The sequence below is a fragment of the Ostrea edulis genome, chromosome 4 (assembly GCF_947568905.1).
Source record: "Ostrea edulis chromosome 4, xbOstEdul1.1, whole genome shotgun sequence".
In the NCBI taxonomy this organism is placed as follows: Eukaryota; Metazoa; Mollusca; class Bivalvia; order Ostreida; family Ostreidae; genus Ostrea; species Ostrea edulis.
This window is the reverse complement of record NC_079167.1, coordinates 33,798,112-33,822,368: the sequence shown is the minus strand read 5'-3', so window position 1 is coordinate 33,822,368 and position 24,257 is coordinate 33,798,112. Positions and strand designations below refer to the sequence as shown.

The following is a 24,257-nucleotide window of genomic DNA, read 5'->3' as shown; positions in this document are numbered from 1 at the left end:
TATAACATTTCGAAATTAAATCTTTCAAATTTACTTTATAGTCAAAACAATGCAGATTTAGTAGAAAACTTTTTTAAGTTTGAAATTTATTTTTTAAAACCCCTTCTCGACTTGAAACTGCAATCTACAGTTCAGTAGTCAATGTACTAACCTACTGAGCAGCTTAGCTAGGTGATGATTTTTGAAATAATAGGCGAATGTTGCTTATATTTATATTTTTAAAAGGAAGTCAGCCATTATGACATTGTAGATTACTTCCTTAAAAATCTTTCTCTAGAACCACTGGGCCAGGAAAGTACAAATTTACATAAAATCTTCATGACATAATGCAGATTCAAATGTTAACATCATGGCCCCCCAAGGGTAGGATTGGGCCACAATAGGGGATCAAAGTTTTATATACAAATATATAGGGAAAATCTTTAAAAATTCTCAAGAACCACTGGGCCAGAAAAGTTTACATGAAAGCTTCTTAATTAACATAGTGCAGATTCAAGTTTGTAAAAATCATGGCCCCCAGGGGTGGTTTGGGCCACATTAGGGATCGAAGTTTTACATGCGAATATATAGAGAAAATCTTTAAATATGGGCCAAGATGACCCAGGTGAGTGATGTGGTCCATGGGCCTCTTGTCAATCATGTTTTATAAGAAAGTCATCCTTAAGATGATGTGTTGTACCTCCTTAACTACGGTAATCTGTTGTCTGAAATGGATAGTCTGTTGCAGTCTCTTGACTATAGCAGAGAGAAGGTTTACAATTTGTCATGGTGATACAGAACAGTGGTGTGCAACTGATGTCCAGTTTTCTAAACACAGTATAAAAGTGGAAGATATCTGTCACAAAGTAACAGGACTTGACAAATAATTTCTCTCAAGATGGCATAGGATGCTCGATTATTAATTTGACAAACTGTACCTTTCTAGTTTGTGCCTTTTGAGATATAAACCGACATGTTTATGACTCGTATCTTAGTTTTTACAATTTGTGAAGGAAAGAGTCTTGTGTGTAATGACTGGACTTCAATACACATCTCTCCACTAAATATTAGATTCTACTCTGAGCTAGACTGGATGGCAGTCGCAACACCTTGCATATTAAGGATGTGCGGTGTTTCTCTTAAATTATTTTTTCATCTCCTTGATATGAATTTAAGGTCTTGTACGATTTCCAAAATACACGTAGGTTTAAATTTTATATTGTAGTAATATTACCATATCCGATAGGGTGGTTCAGTGGTTACAATCATTAGGAACTAAAGAGTGTATCAAAATATGCCAACTCTAAAACAGACCTGGTAATATACATGTACCCCATGATTTTTTGCAGAAACAAGATAGGACGCAAGCGAATTGTTCCAAATATGTCACAGAAAATTATATATTCTTGAGAAACATCGAGCATGTCCTTAACTGCAGATGGGTTATTTTCTACCATATAGTTCAAATCGACCTACATAAATCAAACTTGGCTACATAAACAGATAAAATTTATTGAATCCGAATTTTCAGATTGAAAGAAGGTTTAATGGATGCTTCAGCTGAGTTGGCTTTAATAAATGTTTAAAGTATGTCTTGACACAAGTGCAGAGAGCATTTTTTGATACCAAATTCTGAAGTGTTTACTTAAAAAAAAATACACGTACAACATAAATATGAATGGAATTGTGCACAGAAGTAGTTGCGATGTTAATCAATGGTTTCTATACTATCTATTAATTTCCCCACATACCTAGAGTTCTGCACTTACCATGCACTAATCTCTCTTCTATAATGAAAACAACACTAATTCAATTTGTATATTTATTTGTATTCCTTTGAGATTTTCTGTAGACAAACAATTGACAAACTCCACCAAAGAGGTTAAAAAAGAAATCCTAACACAATGTAGCCGGCAATGACCTTCTGTTGGGTCATGTCCATGGACACAGATGTCAGATCTTGTGAGGCTTTACCACTCTAAACAGTTTCTGAAGCACTAGTTTATTACAATTACATAGTTCTCGGGACTACACACCAATCTTGATAAATGTCAGTTGCATCTTTCTTTGGGTTGAATTACATAGCTTATACAACTTCTTTCTACCTTCAAAGTACTTCTTCCCAGGGTCAAAGTACTTCTTCCCTGGGTCAAAGTACTACTTACCTAAACAAAGTCTAGGAGAACTGCATTAAATGCATTTAACTAGTTTGGAAGAAACTATAAAGTGAATTGTCTGCAATCTAAAATACTGCAGTTGTTTGATGTTATATTGTTTTTAAAATCAAGTTTGGTACTCGATAGAAATTCTATAATATACACCATATCAAATGAATGTAGACACAATACAACAGAACAACAGGAATGTTTCCTCGCCCAAGTCATGCCAGAAGAAAACGGTCATGTATTCACGACGTGACCTCAATGTCTTATTAATAAGCTGCCTGGTCTGGTATGACTGACAAAATGATATCGTATGCATTCATGTAACACAATGATAACAAATGAAAGTTCAAAGTTTTGTTTGATAATAATTGCGTTTTGTTTTTCGTTTTTTGGGTTATTGTTTTTTTTTTTTAAAAGAAAGTATATGCTGAATACAAATTTTAAATCAAAATTTCCTATTTAAAAAAATCATTTCTTTTAAAAACTAAGAATATTTCTGGTTACAATGATGTATGGATAGATATGTATATTGCCAAGTGATGCAAGGGCAGCAACGCCTGAGATCACGTTATCAAACATTGTATATTATTGGCCACCAACTGACCAATCAAAACACACAAATAAATACCATACACACAAGCATAACTTACAGCATAATATGTACCTTATCAATGTCAATCAATACCTTACACCTTGGTTTACTGAAATAGTACAAATAAAACGTATACCAGACCATTAAAAACATTCAAACAGCATTTCAATTTACAGCAAAAAGGTTTGATTTCTTTCTTAAAAGAGAAGTTTGCATTCATAAAGAGACAGAAAATCTTCCAAGTACAAAAGTTAGTTTGGTCTGGTGTTTTGAGTATTTTTGGTCTCTTCAATACTAGGTGATTTTTGATAAAAATAATTAACTCTCAACTTAAAGACACTGAAAATAAAAGCATTACACAATGTAGCCTACATAAAGCTTTCACATACGATTTGTACAAGAGAACAGCAGAAAATCAGTCCAATCAATTTTTGTTTTGTTTATAAAAGTAATTAATTCTTACAATATCATAAGAATGGAGAGAACATGATCTGCATAATCACAGCACAATGATTTTGTAAAGTCTTTAGGTTAAAAATGCTAAATCAAAAGATAGGATTATTTTATTCTTGTCATGATTTTGAGGACAGCTAACCATTGTACAACAAGGATGGCCTCCCCTTCGCTTTGTTCATATATTCTTTGCAATGTTCTGAACATTAAAAAATAATTTTATTTTAAATTAAATATAAAAACAATTTATCACATGAAATTATGAAGCAAAGATTACTGAACAAGCAAATTTTGATATTTTTTCATCATCACAATAAATGCACATGCTACAAAAAGTTGTCATGAAAGAAAAAAACCCCTATTTTTTTAATCAACATCCCTCAGTCAACATGAAATGATACTATGTAGTATGACAACTGCCTGGGAATTTGTACAGCTAATATAAAAATAGGAAATAAAGTATCCCTGATACGCTTCTGAAAGGCCTTTTAAAAACATCATTCATTGCAAAGAATTCAAAAGATCACAATAACTTCATTGCACTAGCAAAGTGATCCCTTTACGTGGTCAGTCAGGCCACTATCTATACTGGATTAACGGGGGGTTTCCTTGGCTGTTGGGGAGATTCCTAGCTGGCATTTCAAATTCGACGAGCAACGGGAAATGGTCTGAAGGGACGTGGGGGTGAGGACAGCCCACGACTTTGTTCTGGCGGAACCATTCCTCATCCAGTGGACCCAAAAGACCAATAAGATTCATGTGTTCCTTAGAATAAAATATGTAGTCAATGATTCCTTTGAAGTCATACCTGTAAAATGAAGAGAAAAAAAGAATAAATAAACAATAAATAGAAATGGTGCAATTGTTTTCAACAATTCCTTTCAATTATGCACTTAATATTTATAGTGTTGTGGAATTACAGCTATGCATTTCGAATATGCCTATGAGATTAATGAACAATTGACACCTACGTATAATTGGTAAATGGCATAACGTCTTTCTCATAACCAGTGTTCAGTCTAAAGTCGTGACAAAATGAGTCTTTGTCCTTGGACGCGTGAATTTTCTGCAGGGCATCCTCATAACCAATGTCTTTGAAGTCAATGTGAGTGCGAGCTACCTTTCCTGAGAGAAGATATTCTACAACACCTGTAAAGAAAAGAACATTTTCAAACATTGCTGAAGAATGCCAACAACATAAATCCTCCACAGGACTAGGTGTAAAACATGGCACCGGGACGTGAGACGTCGCCACAAAATGTTGACATCTTTGTTAACATAAAAGCTTTTGTGGGCTGTGGTAAAACACAATCAAGCAGAGCAGACTAGTCTTTTACATCATAGAAATGATAGTGTAACAACTTAACGATGTTTGCTTGGCTTTTACAACACAAAGCCATGTCATCCTGCATGGAGGTGGTCACCTTGCACACTCCTCCAGCTCACTAATTGTAAACTGATCAAACCTGCCTTATGTGGCACCTGATTTTTAGACAACAAAAACAATTTAGAAGCATCTCATTCATTAATATGAAACCCCAGTGGTCAAATTCTTGGTTACGTCACTACAAAATCAAGACCATGACCCTAGAGTTTTGAGAATAAATAACCTAGTGCAAGGGCATGTTTTTCCACCCACAACTGACCTCATTCTTGTCCAGAAAACATTAAAGTACATAGATAAGGATTTTATTGTCCATGTACAAAATATTCCTATAATTCCTCAATTTCTAGCACAGCATATTAGACCACATATTAATCTAATACTGTCCCTCCCATTAATCTAATACTGCCCCTTCCATTAATCTAATACTGCCCCTCCCATTAATCTAATACTGCCCCTTCCATTAATCTAATACTGCCCCTCCCATTAATCTAATACTGCCCCTCCCATTAATCTAATACTGCTTCTCCCATTAATTTATCACTGACCCTCCCATCCCCCATTCTACAATACAGACCCATACTACAGAGGACCAACACTATACAGAGTGTTTATAACAGTCTAATATCTATAAATCAGATGCTATCAGAAAAGGACAGGCGTAGACAGTAGATGTTACTAATACAATTACATTATAATTTATGCATGTATTAACAAAAGTAGAAAAAAAAGGTTGTAAGGAGGAATAATATTCACAATTTTTCAAATAAAAGTACACCATAGAAGTAAAAATTAAAATCAGATATTCATAAATTCATCCTTTATCTTAGACAATTAACAAACAAGTAACAAAAAGTAATACAACTTCTATCAATGCATCTTGGTGGCTCAGATATTGACAAGAAGGCCGTTGATGAGGGAGGAAACTGAAGTAATCGGGTGAAGCTCGTGTGTCCGAGTGATTGACCATAGTGACCACTCACATACAACCACTACCTATCACGAAGATTGAACTCGAATGACACCAGTGAGCAGCGAGTGTTTCAGTCACTTCACTACCCAGTCAACACAAAATGTATTCTTCATCTCTCTTCAGGTCAGTTTAGTAGATTAAGGTGTTATCCAAGCAAAGCAATCTGTTTGCCATTTGAGTCCCATAAAGTTTTTTTTAATAAAATTACAAAGAAATTGCATTTTTCACAACACGAGGCCAAATTGACCATTTCCAGCACCATTACAATATTATTCATATTCTGTAGGTCATTCTTCACGACAATTTTGAGAGGTCCTGTTATTCATCCTTTCAAAAAGATCAAAATTTGTAGTACCTGGCTAAAAATGTGCCTAAGAGCAGCCAGAGATAATTATCTAGCAAAAGGAACAAAACACCACAATGTCAGAACCTGAAGTCTTCACTCAAGACAGATTAAGTAATCAAAACTTACACAAATGATGGATTGCAAATTATATTAAATAACAAACACCAGGAGTATAGTCTAGATCCCAACATACATCATGTCAATCTTATAAAATGATTGAAAGCAAAGGCTTCACTAATGAATCAAATCATTCATCAAAATCACCTGTACTTTACCTCTCTAACAGTATACCCTACTGAATTATTGCAAACATGCATGCACATTTGTATTTTATAAATGATATAAGATCCCGCCCCCCTTTTCTGAGTATAGCATCATTGAGTGCAGCTAGTAATGGATGACATATAATATACACTTTTAGCATGCAGTTTGAAAATGTCAACGTTACAGTAAATGACATCCCACCCCCAACATGGTATAATTTTACAGGGACCACTGAGATTATTGTAACCCTCCAGTCCTGTACTGGATGACTCAATCAATAATTATCCACCAACTCTGGGTGACCTATCAAAAAAACTTGCATAACATTTACAGTCGCTATCAACTAAAATGTACCGGATAGGTACAAGGAAATCAGGTAGATCCACTGTGATAAAGATAATCTATTCTTGATAATCAGTAGTGGATAACATAAATACATGCATGATTTGTTTTATCTAAAATCTCCTTATATAAACAAGAAAAGTTTTAGAAACATATCCAATCCTCCCTCCTTATTAAATGAGGCAATATTGAAAATGTGACAACTTTAAATTTACAATGTCTACAGTGAAACTTCTCCAAACCGGCCCCTCAGAAAACCGGTTCTCCCTGAATATCGGTCGATTTTCAAAGTCCCGGCAGAAACCTTAACATTTCCTTACAAAGAAAGTCTCACAAAACCGGCCACCCCTGAAAACCAGACATCAGCCACTTTTTAAAGTACAATTGTTAACAAACATGTGTAATTTACCCTTATAATACCAGCCACTATTTGAAGACTAGAAATTTTGGCCAGAGAGGTGATTAAGACTGGCCAGGTGTGAAAAATGACTGACCTACTGGCCAGGTGGGAAATTATCCACTGGAGGTGTGAAAAATACCAGTGTCCTCTATAAGTTCTATAGTTTACCTGTGCTGTCCAGGGTGTTAATTGGTGCTTGGCTAATCCAAGTGACCCTTTCAAATTTCTGTATGAAATGTTATAAACAGATATGCACATATTGAATGAATACAATCAATAGGGATTCAATACGCCATATTGTTGCACCATGGATATAAGCGATAGTTAATAAACAACAAACCCATGCCTGTTAATGATAATTTTCAATAGATGAATGATTTTGGGGAGGTTTCCATAGACTTAAAATTCCTAAGAAACATCAAAATTAAAATTATATATTTACTACTGTACTTTTCAAAAACGTCAAAACAAATTTGTTAACGATATAAGCAATGGATGTAAACAGAGTTTTTATAGGTAAGAGGAATTCCAATAATATAGGCCTCTGTTTTTTCTTTATGTATCCTGTAATAAATTTTTAGTTAAAATTAGATGATTGCAGCAAGACTGTCTTGTAATAATTACCTGTAGGTACAAGTGGACTAGTTTGATCTCCACTGATAATTGATCATAGATCCCCATATCAAAGTGAGCAGTACCTACTCTGTGTATTAATTGCAGCAATCAAATGGCTATGTGTTTTGTTTTGTTTATTAAAACATAAGACGAAATTCTACATAAATGCTGCTAGTCTACAGATTTCTATACAATTATCAAATGCAGTTTTATTTAAACGGAATGTTTTCCATTATTTATGCATGTCAATGTAAAAATGTTTATTTTAGTGCTATAAATTGAAAATAAACATGTTAGTAAATTATTATGTTTTATTTCCAATAGAGATATAATAGTCCTTGAACACCATATTATATGGCTTGTGGTATGTCAATGAAATATCTAATAAAAATTGAGCTGAAATGTCTCTAAATGCTAAATTCTCGGTATACCGGCCACCCCTCTAAACCGGCCGTTTTTTTCGGTCCGACAGCTGGCCGGTTTAGAGAAGTTTCACTGTATATAAATGATAGTTAAAATCAAGGGTCACATATTAGTCGTTGGCAACCACCTGATGGCTTGATAGCAAAGGTTTCTCATAATACTGAGTAGACAATATTTTCTTATGTCTGGAGTAGTTTGACTCCTGGGTTGCGTTTTACAAAAGAACTTACGACAAACTTTACATACTGGAATTTTCCAGCTTATCTTAGATCATTCACTCCAAATGCAGAATATTTTTTTAAGAAAATGTTCAAAATTAAGTCTCAGAAAAGTTTAAATTCATTTATTTAAAGTAATAACTGTGTAATACAATTTAAGACTTGTGATTTTGTCGGAAGTTGTTTTGTAAAATGGGCCACTGGTCTTCAACTTTGGGACCTCAAAATCAATATGAGCCACCTACTCTTAAGGGGTTAGCAGAGTTTGCCAATCTAAAGCTATTGAGTACTTTGTGTGAGATGCTGAGTTTTGAGATACAGACCTGAGTCTGGGAGGGAGTTGAGATCTCCACATAAGATGAGGGGAACACGAGTGACATCGACCAGCCCTTGGTTCATGGTGGTGAAGTTCTCCTCAATGACTTTCTTGAGGCGCCACATCAGCATCATGGTCTGAATGAGCTTGACGTCCGAGAACTCCGGGTCCCAGTGGATGTGGGCCGTGGCTACAACTAAGGGTTGCTTCATCTGCATCTCACTCAGGGCACCTGCTGTATAAACCACAGAAACATCAAATAAAAATAACCCATACTATTTGAAACTGCAGTCATAAACTCCATCTGTCACAAACTTTCAGAATTCAAATTTTGTGAAGCAATTGATAAAAATAATATAGCATAATGTACATAAAAATCCGGATTCTTAAAAATATTCACTTTTTACAAATCATCACAAGCGCAACATCTGCTGACAGCAACATCTTACAATGTGAATGTTTTACGATTCCTACTACGCTCTGTTAAACGACAGATTACAAGACTGATGTTTCTAACTCTGTTAGCAATAGTAATGGCTGGGCAAGTCTTTAGCAATGGGTCACACCAGCAGAGTAAGCACTCACCATTATCATACGCTCCCTCCTTAATCTCCAACATGGCTGCCAGTCCGATGTTATCCTTTGTCATGACACGGTTCAACATGTCATCTGAACCCTCAGCATTAGCCATGGCCAGCTGGTTGAACTCAACACAATGCTCTTTCACTAGGTGGAACCTGGAGTCAAAATGGGTACCCTTTATCTTCCAACTTTTAAACTGTAATCCTAATTGCTATGACATATTATTAATTTATCTTATTAATATTTATAGAACAGCAGAAATGGTCTCCGAAGTGCCTTTGTGTAAATAACATAAAAAGGAAGCACTCTAGAAATTATGTCACAAAACCGAGCAAGACAGTCGTCATAGAGAAGGAAACATTGTAACTTCCATTTGTCTTAATCAAACAGACCGCAACAACATTATTAAAACATACTTTGCTCTTATTTTTCATTGTGAAATAAGCTTTCACTTATGACTTAAAAAATTATGACATAGAAACGTAATTTTCCAGTAGCCGCCAGCTAAGGAGTACGATAAGTGTCATCAGATTTTTAAAATTGAATAACAAGCTGTTTTATAAGATAACCTTGCCCATAAAGAGTACGACCGACTTAGTATATGAAGGAACTGTTAGACAATTACAGGGATCGTCTGTACACTGCCTGCTACCTTTAAGGTTCTGGCATCACGGCCCTCAATGTTTAAAAAAACCACTCATTAATTTTCTTCATTACGATGTCTGTCCTTCAGTTTCACCCCATGATGAGCACCACTTCAGACTGTATTGTTACGAGTTTTCATTTTTTGTATCAGGTAATTACCAGAGCAGTAATTGAATCTGCAGTCATTGCTCTTTGATTGACATTTTCTGGGAGGATTCTGTGGGGATTTCAGATTCTTGTGGCAATGCAATGAGGTTTGGATCAAAAGTCTGCTTAAGAGACTGGACCAATACACGACAGAACAATTGTGATCCAAATCTAGTTAAAGGTCATTTTAATCATTTGGTTGAAGGTCAATTTAATTACATGTTCTGACAACAGCAACACCACAATCACATTCTAGTAGAAAATTCTAATCTGGGTGGTGCCCTCTAGAACATAAGCCAAGTCTATTTCTTGCATGACATCTTCATCTATATGTAGGTCACTTAATTAAGGGTCTATGCACTGTATGCCCATTTAATTATTACTCATTCACTGTACGTTAATTAATCAACGCATGTGAGAGAGTGTCATTTATTTAATCTTCCCTTTTTCTTTCTTTTTTGTTGCAATATGGAACAGCAGCCCAATCTTAGCAGGACTACAATGAAATCTCTATAATCCCTCATTTAAAAACATCTGAAGAGATAAAAAAAACAAAAACAACAACCTATCAGTGATGGCAGACAACGGACCACACCTTGATTTGATAAACATGCAAATTTTTTTGCCACCACTTATGACAAGTGACTGTGTGCTGTCTAATCCTATCAGGTTCTGTCACATACTTGCTAGTTTTGAAGAATATTGCACAACCATCCACATGCTTTCTGTCAGCCTCTGTCATCGTTCGTGCTCGTGATTTTGCAGAGAAGATTCCATCGTAACCGTCTCTGCGGAGCTCTGGCAGAAAGAAGTTGTGGAACTGATCAGTTTCCACTTCCTGTAATGAAGCCAATAATATACATTAAAAAACCCACACAGTCAGAATCTGTATAATCAATACATCTACATATTTATTCTGTTTCCTATTTTAAGATTTTATTTAAATCTAGCAATCATCCTCTAGAAATGTACTAAAAACATGATTGATTAAACTGATTAATGATCAAAAGCATCAGTTCAACTTGATTGAAACTGATAAAAAATTATCAATGTTCGTGTCACAACGTGTCTTTCTTGTGATCAAACAAACACCTCTTAAGTTTCACAGAACTATTTTTGTTGTTAGTGGTTTCCTAATGTGATATATGACTGCTAAATGTGCAGATGAAAAGGGCAATTGTTCCATTGACAAGAGTTAATTCTTATTTATCAATCTGTAAATGAAATGTTCACAAGGTAACTCGTCGCACAACTGATCAAATATTGATTGGCTGACAACCCTTCGATTTCAATGTCAGAGTGATAGAAGAAAACTGTCGCTAGCTTCCTATCTATGTTAGGACATTTCCCTGCTTCATCAGAAGGTATATTACAGCAACTACTGACAAACAGTACACAGCCCGTAACACAGAGACAATCAATGGACAGACAGGAACTACAGCGGGGTCAGTGCTTGTTGGATCTGAGAGAGGTGTGTTTAAACAACTAATTCAACACAGCTCTGAGAATTCTGCTTGTGTTATCCAAGAATATCTGACTTGTACTTTTAGTACTCTTCACGAGACCGCAACAGCATATTAATTTTATACACGAACCAGGTCATAGTCAAAGTTACTACATTACTTCACTAGAAAAAATACTAGGACATTTAAACACTTTAATTGCTAAGTTTGTGCATTAATATTTCAAGTAAGACAACCCAAGACAAAAACCTCAGACTGTATAACAACAACTTTGTGCCAATTTTGAAAAAATCTCCGAAAAAGAAGTAGAATTTCTGTGTTAAATATTGCACTATCTTCCTTATAAAAGTTAGCCATTCTTATTTCCAAGGTGTTTCAAAAACAGATTTCCACATTTATTTACACTGTCCATTTTCAAAAATTTCTAACAACCTTATAGAAAGTATACAAAAATGTGGTCTTAAAACAATTTACAGGCTACTTGAGATGAAATGATGGATGGACAAACAAACATATCATGAGGATGTAGGCCATGCGGGGAGCTGCACCTATTTCAGTCCTAGGTGATCCCCCCACCTATCCAGTCATAGCAGGTGTGTTTCTATATGAATGATGGAATAGAGACTATAATTCCTACTAATGCAATAAAGTGGGCTAGAATCCTGAACTGAAGTGTGTCAATGGTCTTGTATCTCCTGACTACCATAAGCAAACCACATCCTGGCTTGTGAACAATGACGTCAATTTTACAACTGCATGTTGACGTCTGCAGGACAACATCCTTAGTCAAGTGATGTATTTTTTCTTGCTAAATTGTCGTGACTTAAATTCAGGGATAGTTTTTTCCCATTATCATCATTTAAACAGCCATTTTATCCATCGGAAAATTCTATAGCTCTACTTCACCCATACACTAATAAAAAAAACCTTTACACAAAACCCGACTTCACCCATACCCTAATCAAAATACCCTTTACACACAACTGATCGAGAACCAGACACATTTCAGAACTGTAAATTGGTGCCCTCACCTGCAGACTGATTATGTCGGCTGCACCGTGTCTGATCTCGTCTATGATTCCTTTTTTGCGGTACTCCCAGTTAAGGGCCCAGGAGGGACAATACCCATACATCTGACGAGTACAATACTTGTCACACAGCACATTGTAGCACATCACTGTGAAAATGGCTGAAAAAGAAAATAGGAAGCAAATCTAATTTCTAATCTGACAGTTCCTCTTCTAATAGTAAAGGCTTTCATTCAATTTATGTGCACATCATTCTTCATTGTGCTACATAAGACCCAGTGTGCACTCCTTGTTATTACTGCACAATTTCAAAAATAAACATGATAAATACTATAAGAATTTTCTAGACACTGAGAATTTAACATAACAGTCAGATCAATGAATGCTGTTAAATAATTTCATATTTGTCAAGGAATGAAAAGAATTGATGAAATGTATTTACTACTGCTATTTAAAGTTGGTTTGTCATTAAACCAGTTCTCTTCTAATGATCAATGATCCAATACATTCAGGCAATCTGTTTAACCAAACTACGGTAAATATTTAAAAATCAACAATCCAAATTGCTCAAACTAAAAGCCTGCAATTTGGCAACAACTGAATCCCAGGCTTTGGATTATTAATTTTGATTGAAAAAAATGGAAAACATAGTCCTGCCTGGTTATGTGTACTGGTCATTTGAAAGGCCAGTCCATGGTCAATCAATTGCCCTCCACAGATTTTATCCTGGAGAACCAAACCAAAAATTTCTCCACTTTCCAAATTTAATTAATACAGTATAATGAGTATATACATCATAAAAGATAAAAAGAGTATGGAAGTGGCAATTACCGGATCACATTTCATTGATTTTATTACTTCCCATTATTTTTATACATTTTTTTTTTTGCAAGATAAAATCCATCATGGCAGACTAACAATATGAAAACAGTCAACAACCTCCAAGATGGATGTAAAAATTTAATGGACAGAAAATGTCGTCACAACAATGACCAGCAGAGGTCATCCTTGTCTTGTCACAATCTTACTGTAAACATTTGGCAGGTAGAAATAATAACACTTATGTTGAACTTGTCTAATTTGCTTAGAAAACACATTTAAACCTTAATTAATGATCTAAATAGCCAAAACATTATTCTTCTACGTCTATTCATTAAATGAATTTCAACAGTTTTACCAAATAACTCTGCAAGATAAATATAACTCTGATTAAAATACATATCAAATGACTCCACATTCTAATTTCTCCAGGACCATGTGGTTAGCAATGAAGCATTCTCTCTACTGCTAAAAAATTTCAACTCTGACCACCATAAGATATTTATATTCAAAACACTAGAGCTATTTTCCACGCATAAAATAAATAATTGTGAAATGTCAAAAATGGAGTTTCATTTGAATTGTCGAGAAGCAGACAGCCACAAATATCATGTTACATCTTTAGGGCTAAACCTTACGGTAGGATGACGGAGGGGGGAAAATATGCAGGCTCGTGTGACAGTATCATATCAGTGAATTGTGAAAATAGTACTATATGTCTGCCTTCCTCATCAAGTTACAGAAGAAAAATTTAACCATGAGACCTGCGTTTTACTAGGTGGTTGCCTAGTAACAATACTGCAGCTTACGTACCACTTGATCTGCTCTTTTCTGCTGCCTTGACTGGGATCCATGGCCGCACAGATGGTGCAGAGGAATTGACTGCAAAGAAAAAAATATGTACTTAACTTAAAGATATTCTGCTGGTGTAAGACATACACTTTAATAAAAAACTAAACCAATTATCTATGTATGAAATTTACATCCTCATACTTAAGACATACAAGATGGCACAAATATTTACTTACTGGATCAGCACATATGAATCAACAGTTGGATAAAAAAAAAGTTCAGTCATATAATATTATCCAACAGATTAACATTTCAGTTTAATGAGCAAACCTCATCACCGCTGCAGGGTATGAAATAGCAGGCCACACTATTTTGTTAACATGAGAAAAAAATGTCATTTAGTTTTGATATCAGTATCTGTATAAAAAAAAAAACCTTCATCATTTTCTTTTTTGAAGTAGCAAACAACTAATCTAGTGCGTAAAACCACTTTTCTTTCATTTGAGACAATAAAATTGAAGTATGTACTTGTAATTCTCTTCTGCCAGCTCGAGAATGCCGCTCTAGTGTAAAATTTGACAGCTGTCACTATTTCACATTCATAATTCAAATAAACTAAAAGAATTCTGCCAAATTGTCTCCAATCATATACAACACGCAAAAGACTACAAATAAAACCTATTAATTAAGAAGATCTTTTTATGGATTTTATCTAATTTATACACCAAATTCTGCATTGATATCTAATATAATGTTAAGCACTCTGTAAGTTTTATCCTGTGTCAAATTTAATGAAAGAGTCATGTAATACCAGTGAAACGTCATTATTTTGGATTAATTATGATCTGTCTACAATTTCCTTGTAAAGGATCAGTGAAAAAAAATTATCATATGCAAATTAAAAAGAAATTTGTAATTTCATAAACCATGTTCAACACCACAAATGAAGCACAAAACACGTTCTGAGCGACCTGTCACAGAAATGGTTTCACATGAGGCCTTTCAGTTGCTTTACATGGTGTACTAGTATTTTCAAAACTTAACAAATGAAGTCAAATCGGATGTTGTCAAATCATCATTATCATTCATTTTAAAATTGTCACAATATTCAATAAAATCAAAGTAATACAAATGATAAATTTTTCGTGTGAGAATTCGCTCGATGTCCCGACACTGATATACTCTCTCTTATTCTACCTCCCAGTACACGTCTATTTATTTCGTTTTACACCGGAACTGTTCATCAATATACAGCCCTCTGCTTAATGGTCAAACACTTATATATTCAGGTTATCTAAGGACAAAAACCTTTTTCAGTCCTGAGGATACAAGTATATATATATATATCACAAAGGATGGCTGATAAAGAATCCCCATAAAAATTTCGATATTGGATGAATTCATGTTTTGCTATGCACTTGCTATTTACATGAACATACATGCGGGTCTGTTATATTCCTGTGTACAGTATATATTTAAACAATAAACATGACTTCATCCAGAATCTGAAGCATAAACAAGGCATACTCCTATTAATAAAGACCCACTGTACAAAATACCAGATAGATAAAGCATAACTGTAAAAAGTTTTCTATATATCAACAAAGGCCAAATGTTTAGAGTTCTCTAAAAATCAACAAAGGCCAACTGTAAAGAGTTCTCTAAATATCAACAAAGGCCAACTGTAAAGAGTTCTCTAAATATCAATAAAGGCCAACTGAATAGAGTTCTCTAAAAATCAACAAAGGCTGACTGTATAGAGTACATTCTCTAAATGTTTGGTATCTGGATAAACAAAGCCTTGCTGTACAGAGTACATATATTTCTGTTTTCATGAGTTATATGATGCTATTATATTCATAACGAGAGATTTGTTAGGCAGCCAACTTTTAAAAAAAAAAACCCTTAAGAACTGCAAATGATGAACAAAAGAGAAATTGGCAAGAGAACAGAGCTTCGACACCTGAGTAGTTTATTATTTAATCTCGTACGCCTTTTGTTTTGTGTTGCTATTGTCTAGAGCAGAGGAATATACTTATTGATGTGCAGAGGGTACACTGGCCTTGACCAGGCTTAGACAACAAACAACTCTTACCACCATATCCTAATAGTAAAAGTTTTCCCTTCAGTAAATGATCACTGCAGGCCTTTCCAGAAAATTTGAAGCATTTGGTTTTTGATGATTGGTGAGGAGTAACAGTATATTTGAAAATACATCATGTGTCTTCATGCTTGGCTAAAGAAAACTATTTTCTCCCGAGTTTTCTTAATATATATATATATGTTCAATAAGATTTTGTGTGAAATCCACAAAGATTTTTTTTTATCATCATTACATAGTTTTAAACATCCAACATTGATTTGTTCAATGACCTATTTCAGCCAGCAAATTGTCAAAATAAGCATTAAATGATCTTTTTTCTTTCTTTGTGCTCCATTACACTATGAAATAAAAAAAAAAAGCCCAATTTGTATGTATCTAGTTATAGAGTAATAAATGTGAAAAAAAAAAAAAATAAATAAATAAAAATGATTTAATGCCTACATTTCACACTTGATGTTCGAAAGATATCTTTGTAAATTCAGATTTCATAACTGCTTTCTATGAACATAATTGGTCACAACTGCATGGTGAGGTCAACATTACAGTTATCCAGCATTTGCTTTGTGGGGTCATCCAGCACTTTTGATGTACGGATATTGTTGTCCTATAACATCTTTGAGATTTTGATGATTTTCTATAGAAAAACATATTGGCATGTAAATATAAATATTTGGTGGCACAGAGTACATTCTAGTTGTGTAGCTTAAGCCTGAAATTACTACACAAGGAAGAATTGAAAATTCGGAGATAAGGGTGCGGAGTTTAAATGTTTTGGGCTTTACAGGTAAAATATTCTTTGTTAATAGGAACTAGAGCATCATAAGAAGGCTTCTTAACTTCATTATATACAGCGATAGCAACTTGTCATACCCCATAAACCTAGACGTTTATTAACCTGAATTGTGGCAAAGTTTATTTTTCTTTAAAATTTCCTATAAATGGAATTTATAGAACTGGGTCAAAAATAATAGATGAGGATAAAGAAGCACTCAAACACTCTCACTCAAATATATTTTCACCAAAGAATTTTTGTTCTGTAAAAATATTACAAGGTGGTGTTATTGACGTAAATATAAAAGACAGGATCGTCAATGCAAACTGTGTTTCACCAAAAAAAAAAAACCAAAAAAAAAACAAAAACCCACGTCATGAATACTTATTAAACCTGCTACATGCTGTGGATGACTTATCATCCTAACGTTAGCCATTAAATACATGAATCATAAACCCCACATATGTTACATTATCTCTTTAGCTTGTTTTTAAGTATACTCTTTACATTAAATATTCAATCAGACTTCGTAATTAGATCATCAATGACACTATGACACACTTCACTACCCAGATGGAAAGTAGGTAGATCAATCAACTCTTTTTCTCCACTGTTAAAAAGTTATTTATAGAGATGAGATTAAAGTTCAAAGCTGTTAATATTCTTGTGTAAAAACAAATTATTGTTTATATCAGTAAATGGCACATACAGATATATATATGATCAAAATATACCTCTTTTGTTTTTGTAAACAAAGATCTCTTAATGTAAGTCAGTATGAAAGAACTTACATTTATATGCAAAGGTGAGTGGACTTACATTTCTCCAGTTCCTTAGGAGGAATCATGTGTGTTTTAGGGATGGACTCTGTGTCCTCCGGTAAATAGAGCGGACTCCTTAAGCTGTAAGACGGAGGGTACACACAGGGCCAGTAACAGTATGGCACAGAGAAATAGGGATTCGTTGTATAAGGGGTCATCATATGATATGGCACCATGGGGGGTAAAAAGGTAGGTGTATTTGCATAGTTACTCTCAGTGTCCTCTGCTGCGAGGTCATGATGGTAGTACACAGTAAAAGTCACATCAGTGTCTGTCAGGTCCACATACACGTCATCTGAATAGGACTCCTGTGAAGACTTGATGCCAATTTCCAGAAGTTGCTTGGGTGGGGCTTTCCTTCCTTGCTCCTCTTTGGAGTCTAACTTCTCTGATGAACTGTTTGTGTCCATCTTTTCAGCGGGAGGGGGCTCCTCCACCCCTTCTGGGTCCTCTCCCTCCTCCAGATCTGCCTCTGGGCTCTCCTCCACCACGTCCTTGGTTTCAGGGGGCACCTGGTAAGTGTGAAGGAGTCCCTGGTCATAGTAATACTGGTAATTGTAGTAGAACTCTGACAGACACTGTGGACACTCAGAAGGTGGACAGTCGTAGCGGATCAGGGGACATCCTGTTGTGTACTGTGCTAGCTTCTCCAGCTCCTCCTGAGTCATTTCTGAGTCCATGGTTTCTGGCTGTGAGTTAGAGATCTCTGAGTCGCATTGGGATTCAGAACTTGAGATGGTTGAAACAGTATCACTCTCAGTATCCTCCACATTAGAACTTCTGTCACTCTCATTTAAATCATTACAAATGATCTCCACATTTTCACATTCGGCAATACTTCTAGGCTTACTACTGACTTGGTCCGAGTTTTCGGAGGAGTAAGTGGCATTGTTTAGAACATAATCTGCCACAAACTCCGAGTTTTTTGTTTGAGTATTTCTTGCGAGATTGTTAGACCCCACATGAAATTTTTTGTCTTTTCGGTGAGTTTTTTCTATAACTGAGATCAAGGCACTTAAATTTTTAACGTCCTTTTTCGTTTTGATTTCCTTGCTACTCGCGGTTTCCTCATCAGACACCACACTAACATCACTGTTGCTTAACTTCCAGTCCTCAGACTCCTCTCGGTGTTTGGACTTGTGCAGGGTGCGCTGCTTCTGTTTTAAAGCTGCCTTTAACGTGTCCTTTAACTGGATCACGATCGGGCTATTTGCTTTGGTCTGCTTCCGTAGCTGCTTCTGTCTCCATTTGTTGTTTTTGCCCGTTCTTTCTCTAAGACATTTTTTGCAAGATGAGGCGGAGAGCCTATACGCATTGTTTTGAGCGGTGGGTATGTCTTTATATTCGAGCTGGATGGCTCCAGTAATGCTCACCACCTCCCGCTTAACACACGTGGTTGTGTCTCCTGGCTGACACTCCATTCTAAATAAAGAAATAACCACACAACGATTAACAAACTCTGACACTAAACAAAGCTGGAATAAAACATCCTTGTGTGGAGAGCAGATCCCAAATATTAAAGAAAATAAACTCTCCACAAGAAAAAGCTCTCAACAGGAAGGAACACGTTCTTTCTGTCTCCAAACATGTTAACAAAGAAGTTCAAATCTGCCCTTCCTGTATTTATATCCTGGGTTTAAAATCACTCATCCATGTTTCCACCTAAAAATATACACACACAAAGAAGGTCACAGGCTCATAGAATCTGTGGCAGATTGGCCCTTAGTAATAGAGTGATCATTAGTCATATAGACCATGACACCTGAATTCCTTTGTTTGAGCTGGGTGGATCAATGTCCCATGAATTTTATATTACACAAAGGATTAACAGGTAGAGAAGATAGTCTGTACCCATGGGCAGTTACATCATGTGTGCACATAAATTGTTTACCTACCCTGAACAGTTCTGAATCAGGTTAAGAACCCTGATGGCCTCAGGTTTAAGGCTGCCTCCAGGATATCCTGAGGAGATTGAAGATGTACATATATCTGTATCTAATTATCACACATGGGGTTTACTGACTGGTCAGTTAGAGCTCCTCTGAAGATCACTGTGGTGACTGTACGGGGTCAGCAGCCTTCTACAGACCCAGGGGCAAGAAAATCAGCTCCTTTACTCTGTCACATGTGGGATACACTGTTCCAATCAACAATAATCTGTCATTCTTCACAACACAGTGTATACTGCATGCGCTCCAATCATATTCCTTTTAATAAGCAAGGTAACTAACTAGGTGGAACGTCAAGTCCAAACACGGTAAATGATCCTTGTAAATGTTTTTTAAAAAATATCAAGTTTATATATATAAGCCAAGTGACGGATAAACAATCTGTAAATAATAATCCAGTTTTTAACACCACAGGATCAGACTTGTAAAAAAAAATAATTAAAAATCAGTGTACTTTATACGCAGGTTAACACGTGTTGGTCTGTATTACTATCACCTTGTAGTAATATCTCTTATCAAGCCATCAAATTCTCCTCATATCTCCTCTCTGTTTGTAACACTAAGTCAATAACACACCTTATAATTCCTCTATGAGCTGTCATTATTCAGATTTCTCTGCTGAATGGAAAACACTTCTGGCATTTGAGGTTACACTACCACTAAAAACACATGTTGTTATTTCTTCACCTTGCAGTTGGAACTGTGATCCTGATATGACGAAACCTCTTCATTTAAACACCTGAGTTTGCCCTGTCAAGTCAAATTCTCCTGATTGACATGAAATGACACAAGCCCGGCATCTTCAATGATTACTTATTCAACAACTGTGTGTGTAAGTTGCTTGATTCACGTAAATATCACTCTCCTAGGATACAAACACAGACAGCCAGGTAATACTTTGCTCTACACAGTCCTGTTAAGTACACCAATCTAATTAAGACATTGTCTTCTAGGAGAGATACAAAAAAACAGATAAGTCAATGTCTTAAGCTAGATGTGTAAGATAGCACTGACAAAGTCCCTTGTCTGTGACATGCCCCGAGCTATTCTCTCTCTCTCAGTATGAAAGCATTCAACATAGAGTCACCACTCTCCTGTCATCTTACTCCAGCAACACACAGAAAAATGGTGGAATCCAACTTCTCTCTTCCAAGCCAAGGGAAAGCACCTGCGCTGACGACATCATAATTAGCATCAGATCACATGACCCAAAGATGATAGCACACAATAGAGGCTGCCTGACATGGCTAATGTATGCTAATGCATGTAGTTCTAACAGTCACATGGTAGACTGTTTATTAAAGAATAAGACAGATTGCTACCAGTTTTAATTAATGATATTGTTGTCTATGAAAATCAATAGAGAGAAACACAATGCCAAATTCATCAATCCTCCATATGTCAAGCGTACTCTTTGGAAAATCCAATACCGAATATTTTGAGGAAAGTTCCGCTGTGGCATAGATCTATGAATCGGGTCATTGTACTGACACAGAAAATTAACAGAAGACTTTCTCTGGTCATTGACATAGACATTTTGCAATATCACTATCAATATTCTGTTGACCTGTGGCTCTATCTGAGAAATATTTATACACAGTCAGCTATGATGTATTATTAATTTCTTAAACCTGTAAGGAAAATTGAAATATTACTTAAAGGTGACAATGAAAATGAAACAAAGCAATTCTTCAAGAAACATCATCAGTGACTTCGTCAAAGTCATGGATCTCAAAGACAGTGTTTACAATGGAGGCAGCATTTCTTTGAGGCTGCATTTTTCTGACATACTATAAATTTGTACACCACCATTGAAATTCATATTCAAAATACAGTAAATGGCAAAACAAGAAAGATGTAATAAATAGCAAGACAAGAATGATTTTCAACATTACGATGAATTCCTTCTCATGTCAATTACTAGTGCATCTTACAATATCTTCAGTGTTATTAACAAATACACTGCTTCAGCTTTCAATCAAGCATAAATTATCAATTATACATGCACACAATATGCACATTGCTCTACAACTTCCCAATAAGAGTTTAATGATCTCTCTGGAATGCCCTTTATGATGCACTATTTTGAATTGACATACACACGTACCAAAATAAAACCAATCTACTTAATCAAGGCTATGATTGTCTACTGACATTAAAAACTGTGCTGGGAAGATAATGGTGTGTGGGCTGTGAATTGATATAACTGTTTGCATAAGATCACTGACACTTACGTCAATTTTCTTAGGAAACAAGCCGGTTAATAAGAATCCGAACAAGAATAAAAGTTAATGTAACGGGTCAAGTGACTCTTAATCTGTAGAAAATGCAGAAAAATGAAATTATCTGGCTGCATTAAAGACCAGTCACCCAAATTTCATAATTAAAACATAGAATTATGTTCTTTCTATGAAACCTTAGCTCTGACATTTTGCAGTCCATATCACCTTTAATAGACATGAACATGCTTGTAACAAACTGATAGCTATAACAAATATTCAAACAGATATACAGTACATTACTAGAGAGATTCACATTGTATCTCTCAAATTATTTTCTAATCATATCTTTCAAAATGATTATATATTAACCATTAATTGCTTTACAAATAAAATCGACAGAAATCTTTAGGCACGGTAAACTTCCTGTAAGAAATTAACAGTTCTTGTGAATAATAAAACACAAGCTTTCATCTTTGAAAATTCTTTAAAATATTACCCACAACAGCAGATGGGGATCTGGAGGTCAAGGTCATATTAGCTTACATCAATCATTTATTTACTTTGGCAGAAACATCTAGATTGTTTGTATTACGGAGGTATATAAACAATAGGGATGCTGTAATTTGCAGATTATCTCAATGTTTTTATCATTTTATGACCTTGACATTTATTGCTTATTCTATGTAAAGTTAAAAAGGTCACTGCTTTATCTAAAAAGAATTGCTGGGGGAAAAAAACCCTTAATTATCATACATTTCTGAAAAGATAATTTCAGAAAACTACATAGTCATTTAGGGCTTTCAACTAAACAAAATTAAATCTGCAGTCGTGCAGTATATGTTAAAGAATCAATGCAAACACAAAAAGTTGATTTTGTCAGACTTTTATTTTATAAATCTATATCGTGGTCATTCTGGCTAAGTTGTTATTGGGCGACATTTACAAGATTCTCACAAATTTTCCACTCTGCAATTAAGCATCCTTCACTACTGAAAACTTTTTTTGCATTTCCAGAAGTGAATCCAGCAATTCCAAACAGCATTCATCATCTCTTTTTTCTCCTTTCCTTGAACCTCTTTGCAACATCTAATGAAATGTTCTAAGCAGTAATGGTTGCAGTTTAATCCGTTTTCTTGGATCATCCATCAGATTGGTTTTAATGGTCTTGTCATACAAAAGCACCATGCTGAAGTTTACAGAGGTTACCTTCAGGTCCCCTTCCTGTAGGAACTGGTGTGAGAGACCAGCCGCTTGGACCAATGACGTGTAAAATGGAACACATCATAAAAGTGCCATTACCACACCATCATCAGCACAGGCTATTGATTCACAGCCTCTCCAATCATCAAACTTGTAATGCTTCAAACAAAACCTTTTTATAGTTCTGTGAATAAGCTGTACCGAAAACAGTTAAAAGAATTCATTTCAGTAGATATAAATCATCCAAGGCTGTCTAACAAATGTGGACATATACAAAAGTAGATTATAAACACCATTCATCAATGACAAAATTATCTTTCCAATCCATATTTAATGCAACTGTAATATTTGCAAAGCAATAACATTTATTTCTCAAGGGCCTTCCAATTGTTCCCCCACACATTAAATTTTTTGTTGAAAAGAAGGGGAATAGCCCAGAATTGAATACCGAATCTAAATGTGTTGATGCAACACAAATGCCCCCTACCAGCAACCAAGTAAAAACAGTGTATAGCCATTAAATTCAGCCAATGGGAATAAATTTCCATTCTATAACTCATCACATAACTTGCTTGCTGAAGTCCAGTGGCCACCATTTACCTTGCTGAAAGTATCTCAGTATCTTCAAGCATACAACTGACCTATAAACACACTTTATAACCAAGTCTGAATCAAGCTGAAATTATAGGTCACAATCTGCATCCTTATCTGCAGCTTGTCATCAACATGCAGTTTGGTCCAAGCAACTCTTCTATTTTAACTAGGTCAACCGAATGAAAAATGTAGAAATTACATTCAGCATCCCATTCAACTAGACATTCAAAGCTATTTATACCACTAGTGTGAAGTTATTAGGGTAATGAAGCCAATTTCAATTTCCTAATTTATCATAGGGGAGAAAAGTCTGGAAAGCTATACAATCTTATAAATCTTGATGTAATTTAAAACGATGTACACAGAAACAAACCTTTCTATAGCTTTGAATTTTTATTGATCACCGACTCCTAGATAACTTCCCCATCTCTACCCACACCGTACCCATGAGGGTGATCAGTTTTAAATTTTAGTAATTAAAACCCTGCCAATGATAGGTCACCATTATATTTACAATATTTATTTTTTACACATTCAGTGACCTATACAACATCAGCGTTATCCTGATGGTGCCAATCTATCATAACTCAAAATGTCACATTAATTCAGTATCTGTTTAAATTTAAAACTATCATCTGTTGGCACTAAG

At 35.2% G+C, this 24,257-nt stretch overlaps 1 protein-coding gene across 1 annotated transcript; it reads right to left on the bottom strand.

Moving 5' to 3' along the window:
* Positions 1–1,787: 1,787 nt before the first annotated feature.
* LOC125668153 (uncharacterized) lies at positions 1,788–21,177 on the bottom strand. The gene is made up of 8 exons (XM_056162429.1): positions 17,642–21,177; positions 13,968–14,036; positions 12,339–12,496; positions 10,528–10,682; positions 9,056–9,207; positions 8,478–8,705; positions 4,161–4,338; positions 1,788–3,997 (listed from the first exon to the last, which is right to left on the bottom strand). Exons 1-8 carry the CDS (start codon positions 19,062–19,064, stop codon positions 3,769–3,771), a joined length of 2,592 nt encoding a protein of 863 aa, XP_056018404.1. The 5' UTR covers positions 19,065–21,177; the 3' UTR covers positions 1,788–3,768.
* Positions 21,178–24,257: the final 3,080 nt, after the last annotated feature.